The 26,568-nt window shown below is 39.2% G+C and overlaps 1 protein-coding gene and 1 long non-coding RNA gene across 3 annotated transcripts; one reads left to right on the top strand and one right to left on the bottom strand.

The window, feature by feature from the left end:
• Positions 1-5,529: 5,529 nt before the first annotated feature.
• LOC136264234 (uncharacterized) lies at positions 5,530-11,164 on the bottom strand. Its single transcript, XR_010705007.1, has 3 exons — positions 10,778-11,164; positions 7,810-8,246; positions 5,530-7,259 (listed from the first exon to the last, which is right to left on the bottom strand). It is a non-coding gene; the product is annotated as an uncharacterized lncRNA (long non-coding RNA).
• LOC136264233 (probable serine/threonine-protein kinase DDB_G0271682) lies at positions 11,027-26,287 on the top strand. Of its 2 annotated transcripts, XM_066058946.1 has the most exons (4): positions 11,028-11,236; positions 11,286-11,954; positions 12,653-12,852; positions 25,230-26,287. In XM_066058946.1, the coding sequence occupies exons 2-4, from the start codon at positions 11,315-11,317 to the stop codon at positions 26,196-26,198; spliced, it is 1,809 nt and encodes a 602-aa protein (XP_065915018.1). In that variant the 5' UTR covers positions 11,028-11,236; positions 11,286-11,314; the 3' UTR covers positions 26,199-26,287. The 2 variants fall into 2 exon arrangements, with proteins under 2 accessions (XP_065915017.1, XP_065915018.1); XM_066058945.1 differs by having other exon boundaries at positions 11,027-11,954.
• The last annotated feature ends 281 nt before the right edge of the window (positions 26,288-26,568 follow it).

The following is a 26,568-nucleotide window of genomic DNA, read 5'->3' on the forward strand; positions in this document are numbered from 1 at the left end:
CCCAGAACCACAGAATAATCATCTCCCCACTTTTTGGCCAGAAGAGAAGCAAGTCGCTTATAAAAAACAGTAGCCTCATGGGCTAAACCGCCAGTGGCAGCCAAAAGATTAGATTAGATTATCAATTTTTGTCAAAGACATGGGTACACAAAAGGCACAGCCTGCAAACGTGCTCCCCATACAGAACATACAAGTACAAAAAACAAACACATAACAATTGGAGTGAAAGTGGCATGCTCCACTTCTCGAACCCGCTGACCATAAGCACGATGCTTAATCTTTTCATGCTTCCTAAAGGTGGACGACAGAGAGGAGGAACTATTAGAAGGAGCAAAAGGGTTAAAAACACGGACATCAATGAAACATCTCTCCGAACGACCACCCCAGATGCTGTTTACAGCAACATCCAAGCAAGCCGAATCCTGAGTATTAGAGGTGGCAAGAGGGAACTCATCAGAATGCTGAACCGGCTGTAACTCTGGCTCAACACACACCTGGGAGCAAACCTCAGTAAGAAGGGTAGCAGTAAGGTCCCTAATCTCGTTATGACGCAAGGAAGGTAAACCCCCTTTTGGACTACTTCTTACCTTTATTATCTCGTGGTTCCATGTGTAAAAATATACAGACAACATTCATTTCGAATACTGTGTGCCAAAGTCTCCAAAGCCCCCACACTAACACAGCCATTTTGTCAATTATGACATCAAATTTTGTAGATTTAATCGCAACGTCAAAAAACGTCATTGCGGATATCACTCATTAGAGTATCTCGATCCCGCAATTTTACACTTGCTTAGTTTTTGCTTTATAACTTTGTTGCTGTAACTCTATGGCACTGCTATGATGATCAGCCTATCTACACACCAATTTTCAAGTTATTTCTATACTTGGTTTACCCTGTAGCCGTGACAGAAGTTTGATCAATTTTTATGTGAATAAACATCCATAACTCCTTGAATATTACTCAGATTTACAACAAACTTGGTACGTGAATCCATCGTTACACATTCTTCATTTGTGCCAAAGATCGAGGCAATCGAGTTACATGTTTGCATTTTATAGCAATTTTTGCAAAGTGTGCGAAAATAAACTGAAGCCTCCGTATAGCCCCCCCCCCCCCATACCCCCATACAGCATAAGAAGAAAAAAAACGAAGACCTTAAAACGAAATTTTGGACACCCATATCTCGCAAATATCACCCTAAAATCAGCCTCACAATACCTTCATGGCACTGGCAGTATTAGTTGGGTAGCCCAAAAGTGCCTTCACTGTGACCCAAAGTTGTTCCAATAAGTTGCTACAAATTAAAAGTATTCATTTAGTGAAATTTTATACTGATTAATTTGCTTACTTACTGTACTAATGCTTTCAAGCTAGCGTACCTTGATAACTGCTAAAGCCCCAAGGGCAAGTAAACTCAAAGAAATTGGTGTCTTATAGAATGATCATAACGGTTAGACTATTGACTTCAAAAAATACCACTTTAAAGCAAGATCTTTATTTTGGTATCACATTTTGGTATCACGTTTGATTAAATACAATTAAAAATTAGTAATTTAAAAATTAAGTAAGGCTCCAGTAAAAAAAAGTGGTGAAACAAGATATCTGATCAGGTTGTCTTGATCCAAGTACAAACGAAGTTTCCTGGGACATGAACCCTGTTTCTTTAGTAAGTATGCAAGCTCAGTTGGATAGCTGGTGGACTGACTGCTAGAGATCCAAAGTTTCCTGGCAGAGTTCAGTTCTGTTGCAGTCAGTGGACCATTAAGCAGTGGTTGCTGTTTAAGTGAATTGTGAATGTATCTAAGTACATATGCTGTGACAGCTACCAATTTACCAACAGAACTATAACGTGTAATGTTGACAACATTATGAATATCTGCTACATTTCCATCACTGCCTTGCGTTGTTGAGGGTGTGTTCTCATAGTCATCATCATCTTCTACCAATTGTAGTAGAGCATTTGTTGGTACCCATTGTGTCCAGTCTTCTCTGGATAGCAGCCATGGGGGCCTGTGTAACCATAACTCTGATGAAAAAAGCTGTTGGGAAGAGATCCCCCTAGTCAGAAGATTGGCAGGGTTATCACCAGATGGTGTAAAGGGCCACAAATTAGCTGGGAATGCTCCAATGATCTCTGCGACACGGTGTGAAATGAATTGCTTGGAATGATTGTGTGACTTGTATATCCAGTGGAGAACGATTTGGCTGTCTGTCCACATGTGAATATGGCTGGAGGAATCATCAGGTTGAAGATGAATGGCTGATTTGACAAATTGCACGAGTCTTGTAGCCACAACAGCTGCCATCAGTTCTAGTCTGGGGAGGGTAACGGTTTTGATTGGAGCAACACGACACTTTGACATGACTAGTGAAACCTCTTGGTTTTGGCAAATATACACAACAGCACCGTATGCCTTAGTGCTGGCATCTGAGAAGGCATATAGATGGCAAGTAGATGTAACTGGTGTAGAGAGGTAAGTTCTTGGAATGGTATACTGTGGTAGTATCATTAGGTCAGGAAGAATACTGAGCCAAGCATCTGTGATCTCTTTGGAGAGAGGTTCATCCCTTGGTCTGCCAGATCTCTTGAAGCAGAATTTTGGCTCTTATAGACACAGGTGTTACAAAGCCCAAGGGATCAAATATCTGTGATGAGGTTTGTAGGATATCCCTCTTTGTGACAAAGATGTTAACTGGTGAGAGTAACCTTGGAGCAAGTGATAATGTGTCAGTGGTAGTGTTCCATCTGAGTCCCAGTAGTCCTATAGTTGGGTTAGGATCACCTGTTTTGTCCCTTGCTTTGATTGTTTGGAGATAGTGGCTATTGGATGACCACGAACGGAGATTAAAGTTGGCCTGGCTCATAAGGTCTCGAGACTGTTTGTAATAGGCTTGTAACTCATCCTCTGTATTGCAGCTAGACAAGATGTTGTTAACGTACATGTTTTGCTTCATATCTTCTGCAACTGGGGAGGCAGCTTTACTTAGATGTAAATCAAGCACTGCTGCGAGCATAAAAGGTGAACTAGATGATTCAAATGGAACAACTGTAAAGCGGTAGGTGACCAATTCGTCTGTAGAGTTCTCTGATCTAGGTGTCCATAAAAATGTGGTAAAATTCCTGTCATCAGGATGCAGCTTTACATGTAGAAATGCCTTTTCGATGTCTGTGGAAAGAGCATAGGTATGACAACGAAAACGTATCAGTATAGCACATAAGTTGTTTAGAAACGGAGGTTCAGCAATTAAACAATCATTGAGACTAGTTGACTTACCATTGTCACGACAGCTACAGTCATAAACAATACGGATGGGAGTTGTGGCAGAGTCCTTCTTGACTGCACAATGGGGTAGATAATGAGTGTTTTCAGTGGTGTCATTGTCATTAACTCTTTCAATAAAACCTCTCTTCTCTTGGTCCTTAATAATGTTGTCATAGACGTTTAGGAGATCTGGTGTTTGCTTAAGTTTCTGCAGTAATGTAGTTGTTCGTTTGTTGGTTTTTTCTCTTCAGGCATTACTGTGGAAGCCATCTGTAGTAAAATAGAAGCGGCTGTCTGTGAGAGCGAGTATGGCAGTGGCCCCAACAAGAGATAGCCTAGTTTGGACTCCTGAGCTGTGGGACCATCTCCTCTGACGATAGTGTCTTGGACAAATTCCCAGTAATAGTCAGTCCCAATCAAGATTGATAAAGTGAAGTTCTTATTGGAGGTTACCGGATGAGAGTCCACTCAAACGTGGTATAGTGCTAACAGACATGGGGACAGCATTCTGGATGGGTGCTGCAATTGTTGGTACAATGAGCACCGATATAGAAATTAGTTCTCCGGTGATAGTTTCAATCTCCACAGTTGTAACTCCGAGCTTCTGGTGTAATCTGGATGTGCTGCCAAATGAAATATCTGTTGTACTAGTGGGTGATATACCTAATTCTTCAACCATCTCTGTAGATATAAACGAATGTTGAGCTCCTTCATCAAAAAGAATATTTTCCTTTGTCTTGTTGTTCCCAGCGATAATAGGAGCAACTGCAGTATTAAGTAGGCAAGTAGTTGCTGACTGTGGTGTTGTAGGAGATATTGGTGTAAGAAACCCTGCAACATCTGTTGAAGAATTGGGTGCTGGTGGCTTATCAGCTGTCTTGTCATGAGTAGGTCCTGAGGGCTGTGCTTCACTGTTGCACAAGGTGGTGTGGTATTTCTTCTTGCATTTCTTACACCAAAATCTTGACTGGCACTGTGATATTTTGTGATGTGCCAAACAGTTAAAGCCCTTTGCAGAACACGCACACTGGTCCATTCTTCTTGCCTGTATTGGCGCAGGTGGTTGAGTGGTCTCTGTTATCTTTAGTACTAACTTGAAAGGTGGATGTAGTGGAAGTGTCAGCAACTGGGTTGTATGGACTGTGTAAACCAGATTCTAGTACTCTGATTTCTTTCTGTAAAGCTGCCATTATATCTGAAAGTATCCACTGGGTGTTTGAATGTTCTCTAGCAAGGTTGCGCCTAAGCTCAGTGGTGAGCTTGTTCACAACAATTGGCACTAGAAGATCTCCATACGACTTCTCAAGTGATGACAGACCACGAATGTGGCTCTCCACTGAGTCATAACATTCGTAAACTTGATAAGCTGTTCGTAGGGGATGTCATGCTAACCAGAGCCTTCATGTGGGCATTAATCAGTTCATGTGGTTGCCCAAAACGGTCTCGAAGCAATGTTACTGCGTGTCTGTAGTTCAGGTCTGAAAGAGGAAATCCGCCAATTGCTCTGGCAGCATCTCCGTGCAACTGTGCGTTGAGATAATTGAATTTTTGTATCCCACTGAGGTTGGGATTGGCATCAATTGCAGTATAGAATGAATCCCAAAATGTCTGCCAAGTTAAGGGGTCCCCTGAGAAAGTCGGCAAAGATAGCTTTGGTAGATGGCTAGTGGCAAACTGTTGGGCACTGGCGTGATATCCTGCTGCTGATGTTAGAAATGATCCATGATGTGTGAAATGATCCACTGATGAGGTGTATAAACTTCTGGCATCAGGTACTGATAGCATCACTGAACTCTGATGATTGGCGGAACTTGTGACAGATGCATAAGAGGAAACCGGTGGCGGCATAATGTTGTTGGTGACAACCATTTCTGGTATTGATACAGAGGGCATTACCATACTGGTCTGTTGAGTTAGAGTCGGGGGTGTTAGCAATGTACTAGTTACTGAATTTGTCAACTCTGGGGTACAACTTGCCCCTGTCAATGTTGCTGCACTATCCAACTGTGGTAGGCTAGCACTATGTGGTAAGCTTGCACTTAATTGTGATTCACTATTGGATAATACTGTGGTGGACTTATACTCTCTATAGACTGACTCACTTGTGGTTGGCTTGTTGTGGGACTAGTGCTCTTTAGATGATTGTGTAAGTCTATGAAAGTTTGAACTTTGTCAACTTATCCAAAATCTCGTATTTGCATTTGTAAGGATAAAAACTTGCGCCTGTACACCCATAAAAAAATTATACATTATGTACTTTATAGCTATACTAATTATAATTATATACAAAATCAGATAAACAATTACAGTTACTGTCCAGCAGTGTGTGGGTGTCTCGTAATTACACTACCATTTCTAATTATTAAACAAGTTTCACCTCGACTTTTTCTTTCTCTGAGTTGTAAAAACTCTTTTATACTGATCATGATGATGTAATAAGTACGAACGGGAAACAACACTAGCCTTATCATCAGCAGACACAAAACAGACTAACAAAGGTCTGTGCTTGTTTTCAATCTTTCTTCCCAAACGTACAACTCTATTAATTGGGGTTTCAAGATCATACACAGTTTTGAGTAAGGCCAAAACAGAGAGTTTGTCAGCCACTCTGTCTTTAGCTTCTGGTAAGTCATACATGACAACATTCTTTTTCCTTCTCTCCCTGTCAGCTAATTCATCTACAATACTTTGTGTAGCACTCAACACAGATGTGTAAGCTGTGGCTGGAGTAGTTCTCACAATAGAACTGCCAACAGGAACAGCGGAATCCTGGAGGGACTTTGAAACTTGGTCAACTTCCATCTGTAAACCAGATTGACTTAAAAGCAAATTCTCTATCTTTACACCGAGATCTTCAATACACTTTCCAATTCGGGCTGTCAGGGTAGATGCAAGAGACTTGTCAAACCTTTGAAGCAAGTTTTCAACTACATTGGAAATTTTAGCTGATTCGTTCACTGATGATCTCACAAATTCAGCAACTATGCATTTCATTCATGCATAACACTTGTTATAGTTGCAGTAGTATGCAATATTTGGTATTGACTTTGCAAGGGAAGAAAATGACTTGTAATGTTTACTACCAATGTTCTCACACAAAGCATGAAACCAACCCTCACACAAATCACATTGAAATGCTTCACCCTTTACACCATCAGCATCACATGTTTCATTACAATGACCACACATATCTACTGATATCTTGTTTACTGCAGTTAACTTATCTGATAGTGAAGGGAGACTTTGAGTGACAGAATTCTCAGAAGATCCAACTCCTTGGTGCTTTTTCGATTGACTGGCGGTCTGAGACAAGAATGCTTCATCCATTGTCCTCTTAATAGCTCCATCTGACATCGTTTAATCTAATACTTGCGCACCAATCACTATCACAAAATGGAGCGGACACAAACAAATCAAACCAAACGTTTTCTGGTACCGTTTCCAGACTGTATCAGTTCCGACAGCCTTTAGATTTAAGAAGCAGAACTAGCATGAGAACACCACACAACCCACAATCTCGTCCTTGAGTTCCTCCGATTCTGTGATGTAGTCTTCCAGTTCGTGAGGATCATTAATTAGAATAGTAGTCTGCTCATCAGTCTTATTCAACTTGTCTCCCTTGTCCTGAAGTTGCTCCATGGCCTTAGTGAGTAGAGTGACAGAGTATTTGTCTGCTTCCTTTTCAATCAGATTATCTATCTTGCGTCATGTGGGATTTCAGTCCTTTGCGAATTGCTTGATGATGAGTCAGCTGTTCCATCTATCCGGCGTGGTCCGCTATAAACACAAAACAAACTACGATATCAAGTAGGTTTGTGGCTTGCCTTAGCAGGTACCGTTATCTACGATTTGCCACGGTACCCATGCCAACTTCTTAGACTGGGGTTTATGTTTCCGGACCGAATCCTTGTCACAGCACCACAATATCAGAGAAGCGTGATAGCTCAGGTTCTAAAGACAGGAGCGACTCGTCAGGATCACCACATTGACGACTGATAGAATTAAAGCACATGACATACACTAGAGTACAAGCACACATATGCACATGTTCTAACTAAAGTACATTACGTAATTATATGTGCTAAATATAGTTCACAGTTCTAGACACTTGTACATACTATATCTGAACACACCAATGAGTTCAGATAACAGAGGGACCACTAGTACTGTACTTCATATTTGTTTGATTGCTCTATTATGGATTCTGTGACTGCTCTATTAGAGTATTTCACCTCTTTCAGCTGTGTAATTTATCTACTACCTTTGAAGTTGATGGGGAGGTCTCAAAACCTTAGAGACTTCCTCTGGGTTTGCCCCTGAAAGTAATGGTTTAACCACAATCTGTGTTTTTTTGTATTAAATATTATGCTTTTATCAATGTAGCAGAATGAAGCATGGTGGAGCAGCTGTGAAAATGGTGCTGGAGTTTTCAATGTATGTAAGACAATACTTATTGTGTATATATGTAAAAAATGCCTATAGAAATTAAGGAGTAATGGAGAATTATAAAACCCTTATGAAGTTTAAATATACTAGATCTACCTGTATTCTGTTATCTTTATTATTGCATTTTCGTTCATTGCTTCTAGCAAGATGATCTTTGTTTTGCAACAGCAAGTTATCTTGTTGGTTGTAGAGAAATTTTCTCTAGATCCACAACTCTCAGTCAAATTATTAAATTGGATATAGTGAGCTCATTTCCACCATTGGATCCTCAATTCCTGAGTGCTACTATGAAAGAATAAGAGGATACTTTAGAGCTACTTGACAAGGCCATTTCTTCTGCTGTTAAGCAAATGGTGGCACAAGATTGGGTCACTTTAGCACCCATGCCTTTAATTGCTTCAAGACCTCTCCAGTGACTCTGATATCTATAACACTGGTCATCAGTTTAATAAACTATCTGACAGTGCATAGCCGCATATCAAATAATCTTCAGGGTCTTCATCAACAAGCTTTACAACTACCACAGTAGCTTCCTGTCATGAATGAATGCGATAACACCTCTTTTTCATACACCACTGCCACTGGAACAACCTCACCAAATACAGTACATCCTGGACACCCAACAGTAGCTACTGGTACTCACCCTTCCCCACCAAGCACACCCATGATCCCATTCCTTATGTTCGTAACTTATTCAACACAGACTCTAACATTGTGCATTTCCCATAATTTGAGAATGTGTGAATTTTATAACTATATGGCTCTGTAACAAAATATTTGGTCCGGGTGCATAAACGGTCCGACTGGACCGCATATGTTCAACATAAATGGTCCGGCTGGACCAGCTATGATAACAAAAATGGTCCTACCCGAGCAAAACTGGTCCGGGTTATAAATGTCAATGCTAAAGCTAATTAAGCCACTCGTCACTACTTGCTGTGATTAGCTATACTGAATGAAAAAATAATACCTATTATACCTAACTATACTACCAACTTAACCAAAGTCAAAGTCTGGAGACAGTTCGTCCTCAGCAGTTAGCGAATATACTGGCGGAGTAGCTACCATCTTCGCATTGCATGTACTTCCACAAAGTTACAGACAGTTGCCGAAGAAGTTGGTGCCTATAGCAAACCATAGTTGCTATAGCTATATACTGTACACGGTTTCAGTTGTGTCTCTTTGACAGAGGCGGCGTAGCCAGAACTCAGGCCACTTGGGTCCCAGGCCCAGTGACATTAATTATTGCACTATTATATATAATAAAATCAAGATCAAGATACTCTAATAGAACAGTCATTGTTATTATCTACTTTACCAGTTAGGCACTGGAGGGTGTACACAAAAAGCAGAGCCTGTTCAAAGTGTTTACCCATAGCCACCGTATACATGCAGTAGTCTGGTAAATATTCAGTAATATAGCAGCTACTCAAATAAACTGCTTAAGTAGCCTCACATTAAGTCACCCAAAATATGTGATAAGAACCAACAATTATATAGATATGGTTTATTATGTCTTGCAGATGGAGATGTATAAGTTATGATGTGACACCATTAATTTTCTGTAAACATGCATGAAACTTGAAGATGTGAAGAAGGTTAAAATGTTCCAAGATATACATTAGAGGTAGGAGTTAGTGTTCAAGTAGCCTGGATTTATAATTGGTATCATAGTTGTTCAAAATGTATTTTGTCACTCGATGCTGAATACGCTCAAAGTACATAATATCCTTATGGTTGCCATAACTGTGAACGGGCAGAAAGTGAGGTGCATGGGGACAAACTATAAATTAGCATACAAGTTTGTTTTAGCTGATGGAAAGTGATTGGAACAAAATGTATGCTGTATCAGTCCCAATGATTTTTATGCTTGGATATTATAAAACTGTAATGATTGGTCAACTTCAAGTCACTGGTGAGTATCACTCCTAAGTCTTTTTGGGTCTCATGACACTCTACTTCAGTAGTAGAAATAAGATATCTCAAGTGTTGGAAGTAGATTTGAAGGCAACATAATACATTTAGTGAAGTTGAGCATTAGATTAAAAAGGGAAGACTGAAAATAAATGGAGTCAACTCTAAATGCAAATAAATGCAGTTTGGGTCTCAGTAATACAGGCACCAGCCAAAGTATCAAAGTTATTTTTACAAAATAACATGCTTTATTGAAACCGCTCATTCTCCTTGATCATTGACTATTCTATGCGAGTTATTAATCAATTGATTATCTAATCTATAGAGTGTCAGTCAATTTTTATATGCCGGCAGGGGTGGATTCAAACTTGTGGAAAGGGGGTTCAAAATGAACAGAGGCACTATATCGTCTGGTTTGGTAAGGTGAGACCAAATGAAGGTCATAGCCAGCTGCACCAACTATGCATTTATCGCCAATGAAGCCAGTACATAAAAATCCTTACATAGCTCACTACACACTGTTCTAATACTGTGACTGCTTTATTAGAGTGACTGCTCTATCAGAGTATCTCGATCTTGGTATACTAAAAACCCTCCATATGCCGGCATGCATTTTCAGGAACTGCGTTGTGAGCAGGGATTTAATATTTACGTTGTACATAGTATCAACCATATTGCTTCAAATATCTATAACTTACACTACAAAATTCACGCCAACATAATTAGTGTGTGCATGTATTGAAGACTGGAGGTGGACCGTTTATGTTCAGCCCGGACCATTTATGGCGATCCGGGGGGACCAGTTATGTAAACACAAGTGGTCCGGCCGGACCATTTGTGACAGTATAAATGGTCCGCCCGGACCTTATATGCCTGGACCATTGGTGCGTTGACAGCTCGTATGCTTCATGTCACATCACAAAAATGCTTCATGTCACATCACAAAAATTAATCATTCTTATAGCTACCCATTTTTTTTTCCCGGGCTGGATGTACTGCCCTTGCCTACCACCCCCAGCACCTAGGAACAAGTGTGCTGGACAACTGAAAGGGGGACAACTAGAAGTCCCTAGGGCCACTCATCTTATAGCTACCCATCATTTCATTGTCAGCCACATAAGCGTTCCAAATTTGTACTGCTAACACTAACTTTATTTCTTTATTGGGTAACCTCATCATCATGATCATCTCCCAGTGGCCAACTCTCCACCCTGCTGAGTCGGTCGTTTGACAGTACAGAATCATGCCGTTCCCAGAGTAAACGAGCCACACAGTCCACCACATCGTTTGCCATCCAGTTGGGAAATAATCGAGAAGGTAACTGAAAAACGGGAAATAACCGAGAAGGTAGCTGAGAAATAACCGAGAAGGTATATAGCTGAGAAATAACTGGGAAGGCAACTGAGAAATAACCGAGAAAATAAGCGAGAAATGAGAAATATTTGGGAAATAAGTGAGAAAATTATCGAGAAATGAGAAATAAATAGGGAAATTTCTCGGATATAACTGTGAAATAAGTGGGAAACTCCCGGAACCGGCCACCGTACTACGTGCTAAGATGGGTCAAACACAAACAAGGAATAAAGTCCAAGGTGATACAACACCAACGGCCAGTAACGATCAATATCAAGCGATTGCTACAGTTAATCAAATTCCAGAACTGAAGGACGTAACCCTCTCAGGAACCATGTCCACCGGAAACGAACTGGGACGAGGTTCCTATGGAAAAGTGTACAGTGTTCAATATCGTAACAAAACTTATGCCGCCAAAGAAATTCATCGTCTCTTAATCGAAGGAGTCAGTCCGGAGGATAGAGAGGCAATCAAAAATGATTTCGTTAAAGAATGCCTCCGTTGTAGCAGTATCTATCATTCCAACGTTGTGGAATTTGTGGGCGTGTACTATTCGGACCATTCCGGCATACCAATTATGGTTATGGAGTTAATGGAGACCAGCCTAGCCTCCTTCGTGAAGAAAAACAAGTCGAATATCGCCAATAAGAAGAAGATATCCATCTTGTTTGATGTGTCGTGTGGGTTAACCTTTCTTCACACCCGTAAACCACCCGTAATCCATCGTGATTTGTCTTCCAACAACGTGATGCTAACGAGCAAGCTGGTAGCTAAGTTAGGAGATCTGGGAGTGGCTAAGGTGATAAGAGCTGACAGAACCCAAACTAAGAGTAGGTTGACTACAGCTCCGGGGACTACTGATTTTATGCCTCCAGAAACACTTGTGGCTAACCCAGAGTATGGTTTTCCAGTGGATGTGTTCTCTTTTGCTGGAGTAGCACTCCATGTGTTCAGTGAAGAATGGCCCAGTCCTGGTAGGTATGTGATGATTAATCAAATGCTTCATAAAGAACAATGAAATCATTGAACTTCAAAAGTGGTGGTGTACTGTAGCTATAAGGAGGTCCAAATTTCTGCCAACTTTAAGCTTAACTCTTATGTTTTTAAGGAATCTTATGTTTTTAAGGAAATAGCTTTTAAAAAAGTCATTAACTCCTTTCTGCCTTTTCATCATCAATTATTAGTTAAGTATATAAAACAATGGAGAAATTTTGTATTTTGTTAGTGTTGCTGTATGTTGTCAAGGAAGAACGGCTCTAGCCAATTGCATGGAGTTTAAGCAATACATTAATCAAAATAGTGTTTGTAAAAATGTTTATGCTGGAGGTTATTTTGATGATATCACATTTTTGATATCTGATATCATAGTTATTGTATTGATGATGTCAAATTTCTTTGAAGCTTAACTTACTGAAATTCTTATATTTTAAGGAAATTTTTTTATTTTTAGTAAAACCTTTCTGCATTTTCATCATCAATGTTGTATTCAGAGTTGCAGAGAAATCTTGCATTTTTCTGAGTTAGTGATCATGAAAATTTATGCTGGGGGTTATTTTGATGATATCGTTACAAAAAGTGGATCTCACACGTCATGGTATAAATTACAATTAAAATAGTTCTTGGTTGTGTGTTGCATTGCACAGATAACTACTTAGCTCAGATCTCATTCCAGGTCCCACAAAGGCAAAAGACCCAGAGACTGGAAAATATTTTGCTCCTACTGAAGCAGGACGACGTCAGCAATATTTAGATAAGATAACTGGTGGAGATCTTGTTACAACACTAAGGCAACTGGTGGAGAGGTGTTTGGATGATGACCCAGATAAAAGGCCCCCAATACGCGAGGTGAAGAAGACGATTGAACCAATGGTGGTAAGTGTCTTGCATACATGAAGAGTTGCATACATGAAGAGTTGAGAATTCATAATAAATAAAATATTATACACAAGGGCATAGCCAGGAGGGTTTGGATGGTTTGGGAAAACCAGGAGCAGATCTTGGGGGGCTTCTGAGGTATACAAAAACTGGTCAAGTATATTCAGGCAATTAAAATTGATTGTCCATTACTTTACAAAGGTATCAAAGGTTCAGATTGAAATACTCTAATAGAGCAGTCAACTACCCTAATAGAACAGTCACATTAAAAGTTACGTAGTCATATCTCAGAAAAGTTCAGGTCAAAATACTCTAATAGAACAGTCAAATACTCTAATAGAACAGTCACACTAAAAGTTACTTAGTTTACACAGTCATATCTCAGAGTATTTAAGACCTGAATTTTCCTGGGGTAGGAGTGCCCCCAGAATAGCAGTCATGCTTCAAACTTCAGATAGCTCCATCTCTTAACTCTTTAGCCTGCTCGTGATACTGAGAAGCAAGAGCACCCCATTCCTAATATATGTTTAAAATGTCAGCTGTTATGATTTTTTGATACCAGATTCAAACATAATTTGAATACATAATTTTCAAAAAAATATCTTGGGGAGCTTGTTCCATATCCCCCTTGTAAATGCAACAGAAAATTGGAAACCTATAACTGGAGCCGCCCCTCTTTCAGTTTTTCAAAATTAAAAATTACACCAAACCTTCAGCCTTGGAGCTCTCTGATAACTATATACACCCTACACTACTCATGAGGATCAATGAAAGTGAAGCTTTTATGTATTGTGTGATCAATTGCGTACATGATACTTGGCGGAGAAATCTAGTGACTGCAATAATTCAGTGGTCATGTTATGTCAGGTTAGCATAAACTGTTGATTACTTGATACGCTGAGTACTTGTGTTACGGTCATGAGGTGGGCACATGATGTTTTGAATATATTGGAGTACAAAACATCCAGATTGATTGTTGTCACCTGATAGGAGAACCAAGAATGATGTTAGTATTTGGAAGAATGCTTTGCCAGCAATGGGACTTGGGTGTGAAGGAGGATGGTGTGCTGGAAAATTGAAGGTGGTAGTCAGTATATCATCCAGAAGTGAAGTTATTAGTCAGTTGATATCACAGTAGGTTTAGTGTTAAGCTACGTAAACAGCACTGTGTAGATCTCAGCTAGTTAGGTGCACCTGCCTCAGGGTTCATGCTACTGCCTCAGGGGTTATTTTCTTGTATAAAATGGCTTTAGGGGAAAGGACTTTCCCAGACGCTCCACTTCAAATTCGAAACCCCTTATGGCTATGCCCCTGATACAGTGAAATTTCTTTCAGCACATTTTCCAGATTTTGGATATAATAGAAAAAATGGACAATGATTTTGGTTCCAAAGGGTCTAATTCCATTCAATTTTATCTATGAAAGAAAGAAACTTCTGCATGTATTGCAGAAAAAAAATCATTGTTTCTTGATTCCAATGTATCTGAGAGCTTCTACTGTTCATTCCAATATCCAAGATAATTTGATTGTTGTAGCTTTATAATGAATGTATAATTTTATCCCAGTGGACAAATGGTCATCTGAACTGAAGAATATTGGTTTATTTCTATGTGACTGTGTCCACTCGTCTTTAACACTTTGGAACTTGTAATTGTTGGAGTGATGATTTGGCAGGACTTCAATTACTGTATCTGAATTTTGGATAAATAAACTTTCAATCATCCAAAACTCAATCATTTTAGTGACTGGTCTATTAGAGCATTAAATTTGTATTATATATGTGTATGTTGTATTAGAGTAAGTGTATGCTCTATTAGAGTAATTAGCCAGTGTACTCTGTTGTAAGAAATGGGCTTCCTTTACCTAAACAAAATCAGTTATCTCAATGCTTGTGTTTTGAATTGTAAAAGCTAAAAACCAACCAAACACGACTATCTGCTAACGGGTTTTCAATGTTGGTCAAATTCTGGATCTCTTTGTTTGTGTGGCTTCTTAGGTACTTGCATAGACTGCAAGCTGTCTGGAAAATTAAGCTACAATCTGGTAACCTAATATGGGATTATTTTTCAACAAGAGTGTTAATGCTAAGTTTTAGACTTTCTGCTGTACAGGTTTCGGTAACCGTCTTGTGGGAATATCGTACGGTGTGGTAGTACTGTATGGTAGAGATCATGGAGGTATGAACTTTTAGTATCACCCAAAACAGCTTCATTTTCCCTTCAAAACAGCTGGCGGTATTGGTTAAGCATAACCAAGCCCAAAAATGTCTTCAAAGTGACCCCAAACCCTTCCAACAAGTTTCTATAAAATTTTAAAAATTTTCTTTTACCTGAATTTTCAACTAACTGATGCTTTCACCCAAGCATCACTCGACTGTGCTTAATGTATGGGTTTGAGTTCTTTACTGTTTGATGTCACCTCGACCTGAGACATGCCTTTTTGCCAACCCCAGCAGCTACAGTGCATGCATGCATCATGGACTACTTACCTTTGTCCTCCTTTCTTCCTTCACTGGCTTGAAGGTGTTGATCCGCATTAACATGAGGTGACTTCAGTACAAACTGGCTGTTACAAGAATTGTCCATAATTTCTGCAGTAAGTGGTTTTGATTACAGAAGTGTTTCTTGTACGGTTCTTTGTAATGCTATATAATGGGTAGAACTTACCTGAAAATGAGGTGGAATACCATTCACTTCCCTGTAATTGTATATTTGGAGAACATATTTAATTGCAACTTTTGTAGTGTCTGGATTGATTGTAGAGGCATTTCTTGCACTGTTCTTCATATGTAATGCTGTTAAATTATAATGGGTGGAAGAAAGCTGAAGTGAAGCAAAATATCAACAATTTTCTCACTGTGTAATTGTTAGCTAGAGAGCACATTATGTCTGGTTGGCACCATTGATGTGGTATGTGTTGGTTCATTGTCACAAAATAGTAAACAAACAAGTATTATATTTGAATATAGGGATCATAGAAATAAAAAGCAAGGAAACAAGGGAGGTCATCTACACCTGTAGCTATACTAGTGGACATTTAATCCCTACTTCAGTCATGGCCATACTCTGTATAATATGAATGGAATAGATTAATGTCCACTAGTATAGCTGCAAGTGTAGATGACCTCCCTTGTTTCCTTACTTTTTATTTCCATGATCCCTACTCAAGTATACTTTCCTTAATAATTGAATTTGCAGCCCATCCCAATTCCAGACCAACATCACTCACAGAGATCGAAGTAAAACCAGGTCACTCAAGTAAGTAATCTACACAGTTTCATTACCAACTTTACTAGTTAGGCCATAGGGTGGAACTAGGTTTTCTCCAATGGGGGGAGAGACTTAGCCTGATGTTTAGTGTTGACGGAGATAAGATGTGTCTGTTGTCAAATTGATTTAGACAGAAAGAATACTTTAGTGTGCCTTTGCACAAACTAGAAAGGTCTGGAGCATCCCCCCCCCCCCCCCATAGAAAAAAATGCAAATTTAGCTGTTTGAAATTGAATCTGACAGTCATTTTGGCAGGGTAGCTACATGTAATAGTTGTAACATGGGCATGAGCAAGGGCATACATGTCAGGCAAAGCTTCCTGTGTTACAGCTAATATGTAACACTTGTTAGGCTGATAGCCTATGCAGGGCAATCAACCACCCAAGCCAATACGAGTGCAGCCACTGGATGTATTATATATGCACACCTAAAATTTTCGATTATGGGTCAGCACCTAGTACGTTCGGTTATAATAAACGGACATATCCTAGAGATATCACGAAGAATTTCCGTTATGCGAGTTTAATGTTTTACTCAGTGTTATTGAATCGTTTATGGGAAAACTACGCAGTTCACTAAAGGCCTAGACAGGTAAGCTTGCTTGTAGAGTGGTTACTCCGTGCAGAGTGGTAGCTTCGTGATGGGGGCGTGTCCGTATTCGAAAACGAGCGGAAACGATCGAATGAATAAGCTATAGCACTAGTTTTCACCTTAGCCCAACGTTTTTCAACTTGTAGGATGGCGAGGATAACAAACGCTTTCCATTTGAGTGATTTTCATAGCGAAATCCACTCAACATCCCATGACCAAGTTAAAAGAGCAGTGATGTCATCTTGAAGAGCCTTGTGATCAGAGAGTGTTCTAATATGGATAAAGCACTTGGCATCATCAGCAAATTTAAATAGTTGGCTTTCATGGATATATGAAGACATGTTATTGATGTAAACTAAAAACAGCAAGGGGCCAAGAATACTGCCCTGTGGGACATCAGAAACTACTGGGAGTAAATCAGAATAGCAGTTGTTGATAGAAACCCTTTGATAACAATTAGGCAATAGTTCTTGAACCAAGATCATAGAGTACCAGTAAAACCAAACTAGGATGGACTGATAGACTTGCTAATATGAGACATAATCTTGTTAAAGATTAATCTTTCAAGAACTTTTGATACAATAGGTAATAACAAAATAGGACGATAGTTCTTAACACAATTAGAATCACCTGCCTTAAATATGGGCACAATTTTGTGGATTTTCCAACAGGTTGGTAAAGAGGAGTGGTGGAGTGATTGAGTAAATAGGTGATGAAGTGGCTCACTAATAAGAGTTACAGCACAACTTTGTAGTACTCTAGGGGAGATGTTGTCAATTCCAGTAGCTTTGTCAACATCTAATGAGGTTAGAGCTTGATAAACATCTGCAACAGTGATAGTAATTGATTGTAATGAGTTGTGTATAGCTGGGAGGTCATCAATAGTCGGGATAGAAGATGGATCATGGAAAACTGAGTGAAAATATTGATCAAATAGGTTTACTTTGCTGTAGTCGGATTTAGCACTCAAAGACTCAAGGGTCATGACTGATGGAATATTTTTGGACTTGGTGATAGATCTAAGGTATTTAAACATTTTGTTATTATTAGATGAGATGTAACAATTAACAAGATGTAATTCGAAGCTCTGCTTTGCTATTTTAATTGTCTTGAAGCACATTTTCAATAGAGTTGATGATGCTAGATATAAGATTTGTAGGATGATGCTTGTATCTATGACGGAGTGTTCTAAGTCGATTGATGCAATGCCTTATCTCAGAATTATACCAGATGGGATCTTGGTTTGAATGAACGTTGTACAATGGAATGAACACTTGCATACCTTCCATCAGTAACTGTTCAATGATGTGCCATATAAACTCTATGTCATGACTTAAACAGCATGGTGTGAAATCAAAATGAATCATGTGATCACAGAGACCTTGATAATCTCTTTTAGAAAAGTTGAACGTGAAGTAAGTTGTAGGATGTCATCACACTAGTGGATTGTAAGAGTGGGTCAAAATAAATTTGTAAGTGACTGATGTTATCATCAAGGTTGGTGAGGAGCAAATCCAAGGTATTGCCATGATTATGGGTTGGAACATTAATGAGTTGGCTCAAGCCAGTCCGGAAAATTAAATCACAAAATTGATTCGAAGCATGAGAATTTCCTGACAATATGTCCCAATCTATGTCTGAGAAATTGAGTACAATTAATTTGTCTGAGGAGTTATGTAAGTTACACAGGAAACTAAAAAGGTTGTCATAATAGGTAGTGGTTGAATTTGGAGGTACATAAGTTACACAGACAGTAATTTGGTCCTTTTATTTTAATTTAATACATAGATCATCTAGTGATTTAAGTTTCTGACAAGAAATGTTGCTGTTAACTGCAATCAACACACTGCCACCACGAGAGGGACAATCTTTACAAAATATGGTATAATTACAGGGTAAGATTCATTGTCAAATATGCCATTAGAAAGCCAGGTTTCTGTCAAACTGATGATATCAAAAGACTTGGAGATCATGGTACTTTCCAAGCCACAATAGATCACGAATAGAAACTTTAAGGGGATTTATGCTGTTTTCACCTTGTGTTACAATGGAAGTTACATTGTCTAAATCATGATTAAGTCTTTGTTTTCTAGGGGTGCCACTGGTACATTCCTTTATACCATAAATTACTACATTGAACTTATGGTCCTTTTGTGCCTTGTAAACTGCTTTATTGGATTTATTGGTAGTTGTAGCAGTTATTTTTGAAGCTCTGTTAGTGTGAGGTGATATGGAGATATCAGAGGCTGGCTGTGTAGTCTGTTGTGATAGTTGAGTCGAACCAGGTGGATTATTATTCTCCTTGGATTGAGGTGTTCCAGCCTTTAGCTCTGATACTTCTTTTGAGAGGCTTTCGATGGTAGACTTTAGCTCTTGTAATTGGTGTTCTTGAATACTCAGATGACAGTGAGGGTAGAAAAATGGATCATCTCCATCTTGATACATGTTGTACAAACTTTATGACAGACCGGCACACTGCCTGTGAAGCCAGGCGTTACATTTACTTTCACAATAAATAGCTTCTTGTCCCTTTGCATCAATAGTAGCATCAATAATAGGGTCGAAACATATTGGACACGTCATTAATTCATCACCGGGTGAGTAGTTATAGCTATTTGGGTGCTGCTAGCAAAAACCTTGCATATCCTTGTTGCATTTCTATTTCAAATGATGGCTCATTGGTTCTATATTTACAGTGTGCAGTTAATTATGTGGTTGTTAAGCATATGGTTAATAGAAAACTATGCCAATAACTAATTGTCATGACTGATCTATGTTATATATAATTAGTATATGATTTAAAAATAATTTATGTTAAAGTTTTCAGTGTAATTCATCACTACATTAAAGCCATTCTTCATGGATGGAAGCGACTAAATTCATCTACAGTTTCTTCTGGTGTTAGGTTACATGTGCCTTAATGACTGTGAAGCATAGGCAGAAGGGTGGGGGGGCTAGGGGCTGAACCTCCCCCCCCCTCAGAATGATATGCTGAAATTATCCTTGGAGTGGGGCTGAAAATCTGAAAATAAAGATCGATATACTCATAGAACGCTCAAATACCCTAATAGTGCATTCAAGGCCTTCATAAAAACGTGTTCCTAAAAGTAGCTTAAAAAAAACAAAACGAAAAAAGTTGCCTACAGCGGGAGGCGAACCAGGTACCGCTTACTTTAAGAGTTTGTGTCTTACCACTGTATCAAGTGTTTCCAGGTGGCTATAGGCTGTTTTGTACTGCTTATAAATGCTATATGTTCATTAACCCTGTAGTCGACAGTTAAAAGCTTTGCCAAAAGAAGTTTTTAACTGGCAAATAGCCTGTTTTAACTAAATAGTTTTGACTAAAAGTTGGTGTTTTAGTTAAAATGCTTTAAATTGTACCTATAAAATTGTTATTAATTAATTTTGGTGAACTTTGAGACATTGTGAAAGCTAAAATGCTGCCAGAGACTCTATACTCTGGTCAGTCCCCCTCCCCCCCCCCCCATCATATCAACTACTTCTTCCGCCACTGCAGTGAAGTAGTGCTAAGCCATTTAGCCTATCTAGACCCATGCTACTCAGCAGATATTTTCAGTCATCTAAGTTAGCTGATTGAATGTTCACATTCACAACTGGGTACTGGTATAGTAGTCGTTATCTTTTGCATACATGTATGCTTGGGTAAAAGTTATATATATATCTGCATGAGAAAGTGCTTTTTTAGGGGTGTTCAAATCTGATGCTAGTTCATGGTCTGCTGTCCAGTGCTACTGCCACATTTCAAGTTCAGCATCATAATATAATATTGAAGGAAAAGCACCTTCATAGAGCTGCAAGATTGACTGCCCATTACACTCTGTGATGCGCCAATCATTGATGGTAGTAAAATTGATGTCAGTGGATTCATGACTGTATGTGTAACCATTGCTGTGTCCCATTGGGCTATACAAAATATTATATGGTTAACTATCAGGGGCGGATCTAGGATTTTTTGAAAGTGGGGGCTAAGCTGGACAGGGACATAGGTAACGACAATAGAAGATGCCAAGCCTTCTCATAAGGCCTTAGTGGTAAGATTCATGTAGTATCCATGGTCAAATTAGCTATTTGGAATAATGACTACATTAGAGTGTGAAGCATACTGATGCCAACCTAGGGGAGTCTGGGGCATGCCTCCCCAGGAAATGTTTGAAAAGTAGACCCTCTAAAGGTGAATCTGAGAGTGTTTTTAGCAGTTTTTCAGTGGAAAATAATGGAATGTCAGTTTATATCATTAAATTTTACTTTTCCATTAAATCAAGACTGATTGCAATATGTATTGAGTAGCTATCATGCATGCATGCATGATAACCTTTCATTAGTAGCTACCAAGCATTTAGATATAGCTAGCTATATACCATAATGCATCAGCTCATCTTAGCCATGTTCTGTGAGGAAGAAACATATGTATAGCTAAGTAGTAGTGGTGTTGAACGTCACAATTATTAGTATGCATGCTCCTTAGCCTATAGTGACACCTTTTTATCCTTAACACCAATGAAAAGCAGAATGCAGTGAAGGGTACTAGTAGCTATTAACTAGTCCACTGGCAATCCTGAGCAAAGTGCATTTGCATTTATGGGCTTTCTGCATGAATTTACTGTTGTGATAGTCAACGTATTTCTCTAGATGTGCCTGGTTATGAAGGCTGATCTATAGCCATAACCCACAGGGATCAGAAAACTGATACAAATTTACATTCATGGACAAAAGTGGGTGAATATGCTATAGCTGCCTTATGAGACTGTAAATTACCAAAAGACTATGGTTTGCTAAATGGCTGAGTTGGTAACTTCATATTATACTGAAGCTGATAACTCTAACCAAATAAACCAACAAACACTTTTTGAATCATAATTCATTTTTAAAATAGTAAACCATACTGATCACCTCTTATAGCCATAACGGAAAACACTACTAATCATCAAAACCCACAGTTTAAACTTTTGTAACTGGAGATGCAAACCACAATCGAAACCTGTTTTTTGAAAACCTCTTGAGGAAAAGGAAGCTATACTCTCCTGGAGCAATAGGTATAGTTACATAGACATTATTTGTGTTGGTAGTGATGCATAGTTCCTGAAATAAGTCTGCTTTTGATACACATAGAAGATTTAGGGTTTTATTGGCCAAGTACTAACTCAGAAAGGAAAGGGGGGCTACAGCCCCCTTAGCCCTCCCTTTAAATCTGCCCCTGACTATCACACTAGTTCATCCATGAAATATAACAATCTAGCTGTTGAGTTTTGGGCCATTAAAATATTCAAAGTCTCTCACGGCTACCCCCAGACCCCTACTGTTGGTAATGTAGTGTTGTGTTCAGAATTCCTCCTTGAAAAATCCTTACACTCCTGCATTATAAAGCTTATATACAGTGATTCTCAATGTTTATTCAATCAGAATTGTTATCAAATTCAATCTCAAAAGGGTAAATTTCCTGCGGTGGTATATATGCGACTCCTAGTTAGAGCATGCGTGAAGCAAGCTGGAGTAACTTCCCCCTGCAAATCCTAGAACTACACCCCTGTTGTATAAACCTCAAACCCTATTCTAAAAATTCCTAGATTCTCCACTGTATACTAACTGAAGCTTTTCTTAATCTTTTAGCTTTCTGTGGACAGTGTGATATTTGATGACACTTGCCCTGAACACATGCTTTACAAAACTCAGGTTACTTCGTGATTGTACGTATGTCAACATCTACTGAGCTCTCCACTTGCTGAAGCAATCGTCTGCGGTTGACATGAGCCAATCTCTGGCGCCACAGATCAGAGCAGACTTGCTAGTACTACATACTGACTCCTCAGCAATTGTTCTTCAGTGCTTAGGCCTGACCCCTAATTTAAAAATTGTGAAAACTTCAGTGCCATGTCACTACTGCCTGGATCACTTAGCTTCCCTCTGCTTTGTTGTTTATTCAGCAGTGTTTACAATTGCTTGACAAACACCAAAGGAAGTTCATTGCTTTTCTCAAGCCAAAAGTGCTATCACTAAAGTTAATAACTGTCTTTCACACTTTGCAATAATATAGTTACTTTGTGAACCTCACTTACTACCTCACCAATGGCCACCAGATGATCAGATAGCTATAGTCTAACCAATGCAGGTACTATTGAATTCACATGCCTCTTTCAGATGCAGTCCAGTTGTATTAATTTATTAAGTTTGTGTTTTCCATTCGAAGAATTGACAGAGCACATCGCAGATGTCTTTAAGGGTTTGTGAGCTCATCACGACTGGCATGAATCTCTGGCCAATGCATTGCAATACCAAGTAGAAAGCCTTTGCGTCTTGATCTCACAGTCTTCAGCAGCCTTAGTTACAAATTCTCATTGTCCTGCTGCCTTCAGAACATGTTTCACTTGAAACTTTCACACCAGCCATTTCTTATCATTTGTGAATTGTGGAATATTCAAAAATATCCTCTCTAGAGATGTAGCCATTATTCATCCCAGTAAACCCCTTATAGGGCCAATACACAGTCCAAGCAATGTAAAGCCTCTTCACATTCTTACTGAGACTACTTGTAGGGCTGATACACAGTCTTCATACTGTTTCTGGCTTGTTCAGATAGTGACCAGGGCTTCAGTGTTCAGTTGGTGACAACCTGTCAGAGAATACAGACCACCCACTGAAGCGACATGACAACAACTTCAAGGAACTGACTTACCGGCATTGTTGATTGATTTTTAAAAAATACACGGTTTATATAGTAATATCATACCTGTTTCATTGCCCATACAAAAGTCTCAATAGTAGCAGTGAAATTTATCCCGTATTTCACTGGTAGCAGTGAAAAAGTTGTAATTGCAATTTCATTGGCTAGAATTTATGTTAACAATGTAGCGTCAATTAGTGTTGACACGTGTTTAGTACATAGTGACAAATTACGTACATAGCAACGCTAATGCACAGCACGCATATATGCAGCGAGTATGGTATTAACTGGGAATAGCATGGGAATAGCAGTGAGATTTGGGATAAATACCACTCTTGTTGCATTGAAAAATGGAAATTTCACTCGGCTTCACCTTGTGAAATTTTACCCATTTTCAATGCAACACTCGTGGTATTTATCCCAAATTTCACTGCTACCCATGCTACTACTAGTACAAATCATTATTGAAGTCTCTGACTGGATCAGATACAATAACATTTAACCTCAAGTGATTTAATTGTTGTCAGGGGCGTGACCAGACTTTTGGTGATGCCAGGGCCTAGCTGTAACTAAAGACCAAAAACGTTACCTACTGACTATATCTCCAAGGGTGTAGCCAGGATTTTCTTGAAGGGGTTCGGACTTCAAGTGGAATGTTTTGGGGGAAGACCTGGGTGCTTCCCCCTAGACCACGTCGGAACAAAAATGATGCATACACAAAATGTGCCCTTAGGCAGTAACATTAAAAAGTGCTGTTTGTGCATCTAGCTAGCTAAAACCTACACACTGCTGTTTATGCAACTTATAGAAACTATAAACCTATTGTAGCTACTAAATCTTCACTTCCAGACAGCCAACTTCAAATTTTCTAGCACACGGGAACCCTCCACACTCGAGTCGCTTATTTCATAGTTGGCAATACTTCCTTCCGGGTGTACATTATTCTCGGTCGATCCTCCTGTAGATGGTCAGTAACTTTAGACTTGGCTTGTACTCCAATGTATTTGAGACATCACGTGCCCGAAACATGTGATAAATAAACAAACCATTCATTAGATAAATATACATCAACTATTCACAGTTTGTGCTCACCTGACACATGTATAAGACGACCACTCAAGTTTATCGCAGTTGCTGCCTTGTAATACGTCTACCTCAACCAATCAACAGTCTTTCACCATTTCCACCATGCATCATGTGCATTACTGATCATGTGATGCTATAGATCTTGTTGATTTGCAATAGTTTAGCATTAATGTAATGCAATACTCAAGAGTAGTACAGAGGAGTGCTAGTGTGCAAGTAGCTACTGGAGAGCTCCAGGGATGTAAGATTTTTAGTTTTAAAATCTTCTGCCTCCGAGGGGGGCGGCTATTCCCTTGATCTCCCCTCCACTAACTGCACCTCCATATTTATAACTACATACGCAGCTTGCTACACTGATTCTGTGACTGCTATATTAGAGTATCTCAATCTGACAACTCTATTACAGTATCTCAAATTATTGATGCCCGGGCCTGGTGGTTCTGGCTACGCCCCTGATTGTTGTTATATTGTAATTATTATTGTTGGTATTTCCTGTTCCTAAGCTACGGCACACAGTTTTGAGATGTTTTTATGCATGTACACATGGTACAGTTACTGTAACAGTAAGAACAAAATGACATAATTTGTTGCTACATAGTTATGTAATAGTAACTAACACGGTTATCATAAAAGTTACCCATAACATAAGTAATGTAAACAACCTCAGACGCAAGCCATTATACTGTTGAAGGGGGTTAGGCTATTGAAGGAGATCATGTAATCCACACTAACATAATTTCCTTGCTTAGGAGTCACCTCCTTTGGCAGAGGCTTTACAGACTAAACAGTATCACCTGGAGTGGGATACGTGTGCTGATCTACCAAGTAGAATGTATAATGCCTCTGTTGCAGTCAATGGTAACAATGTCTATGTCACTGCTGGTGGTGCTCTTGAGGATGAGACTAAGAACAATGTGTATCATTACAACATAGCTACTAATCAATGGATTACCCTACCTCCACCTGGTCATTACAAGGGAGTACTGTGTATGGTGGATGCATTGTCCATATTTGGTGGTTGTGATTCAGTCACTTACAAAACACTACGAAAAGTCTCTACTTATGACAGAGATTCTAACGGCTGGTTACAAACATATCCGGGTTTGATCCATAAAAGATTCCTACCAGGTGTTGTAGTCCATGGTGAACACTTAATGGTTATGGGTGGAGAGGATCAGTCACGCAAGTCCCTTGATAGCATTGAGATTATGGACTGGAGACAGAGATCACCATGGAGAGAAGTGTCTTTTAAACTTCCTGTCCCAATGAAACACATCAAACCTTCAATTTCAGGAGAACACCTACTCATAGTAGGATATGAGCAGGGAGTAACTCGATACAATGGATCATATCAGCTACCAGTAGCTACAGTCACATCATTGTCATCATCATCAGACCAAGTAGCCAGTCAGTGGGAGGAACTGTCATCAGCTCCACATTTCCACACTGCTATTGTACCACACTCCAACCCTCCTTTGATCATTGGTGGCAGTGATGTTAAAGGTGTTCCCACATCAGATATCAGTCTATATGACACTTTAAAGAAGTCATGGATACAAGTTGACACTCTTATCATCGCCAAGAAGAACATTGGAGTAGCAAACATCAACAGTAAAACTATAATTGTCATTGGAGGGACCAGTGGTGGAAAGGGTGTTGAAGCTAACAAAGCAGTTTCCCTGCCTATAGTAGAGATAGGACATATTGTACATAACTGACCATTGGCAACTATGTACTGTACTGATCTCTATTGTACTCCATTACTAGTTATAGAATACATGTTCTGTTGATATAATTGATTATGTAATTGTTGGGGTGTAAGTCTTTACTGTATCTTAATACATTGTGGTCTCCAGTAGCTAAACATTATCACAGCAACTGATCACATAATACCACACATGATCTGTTTTACTAACAGGTGTCCTCAGCAGAATTTAATAGTGTGTGTACTAACCATCACACATGTTTATACTGCTCCTGATTGGTTGAATTGTCTGGATCACACTTGTACACAAATATATGCTTGCATCAACTCAAATATGCTGCTAGTGGCAAACTAGGCCTGCGTAAAACATGCCAACATAATAA

This window comes from Dysidea avara, chromosome 8 (assembly GCF_963678975.1).
Source record: "Dysidea avara chromosome 8, odDysAvar1.4, whole genome shotgun sequence".
NCBI lineage: Eukaryota > Metazoa > Porifera > Demospongiae > Dictyoceratida > Dysideidae > Dysidea > Dysidea avara.

What these genes read in the sequence shown, in the direction of transcription:
- LOC136264233 (XM_066058945.1), top strand. Translation starts at nt 11,186, where the DNA reads ATGGGTCAAACACAAACAAGGAATAAAGTCCAAGGTGATACAACACCA. An exon ending in TGAAGAATGGCCCAGTCCTG is followed by an intron (nt 11,955 to 12,652) that starts GTAGGTATGTGA and finishes ATCTCATTCCAG; the next exon opens with GTCCCACAAAGGCAAAAGAC. An exon ending in AGACGATTGAACCAATGGTG is followed by an intron (nt 12,853 to 25,229) that starts GTAAGTGTCTTG and finishes TTCCTTGCTTAG; the next exon opens with GAGTCACCTCCTTTGGCAGA.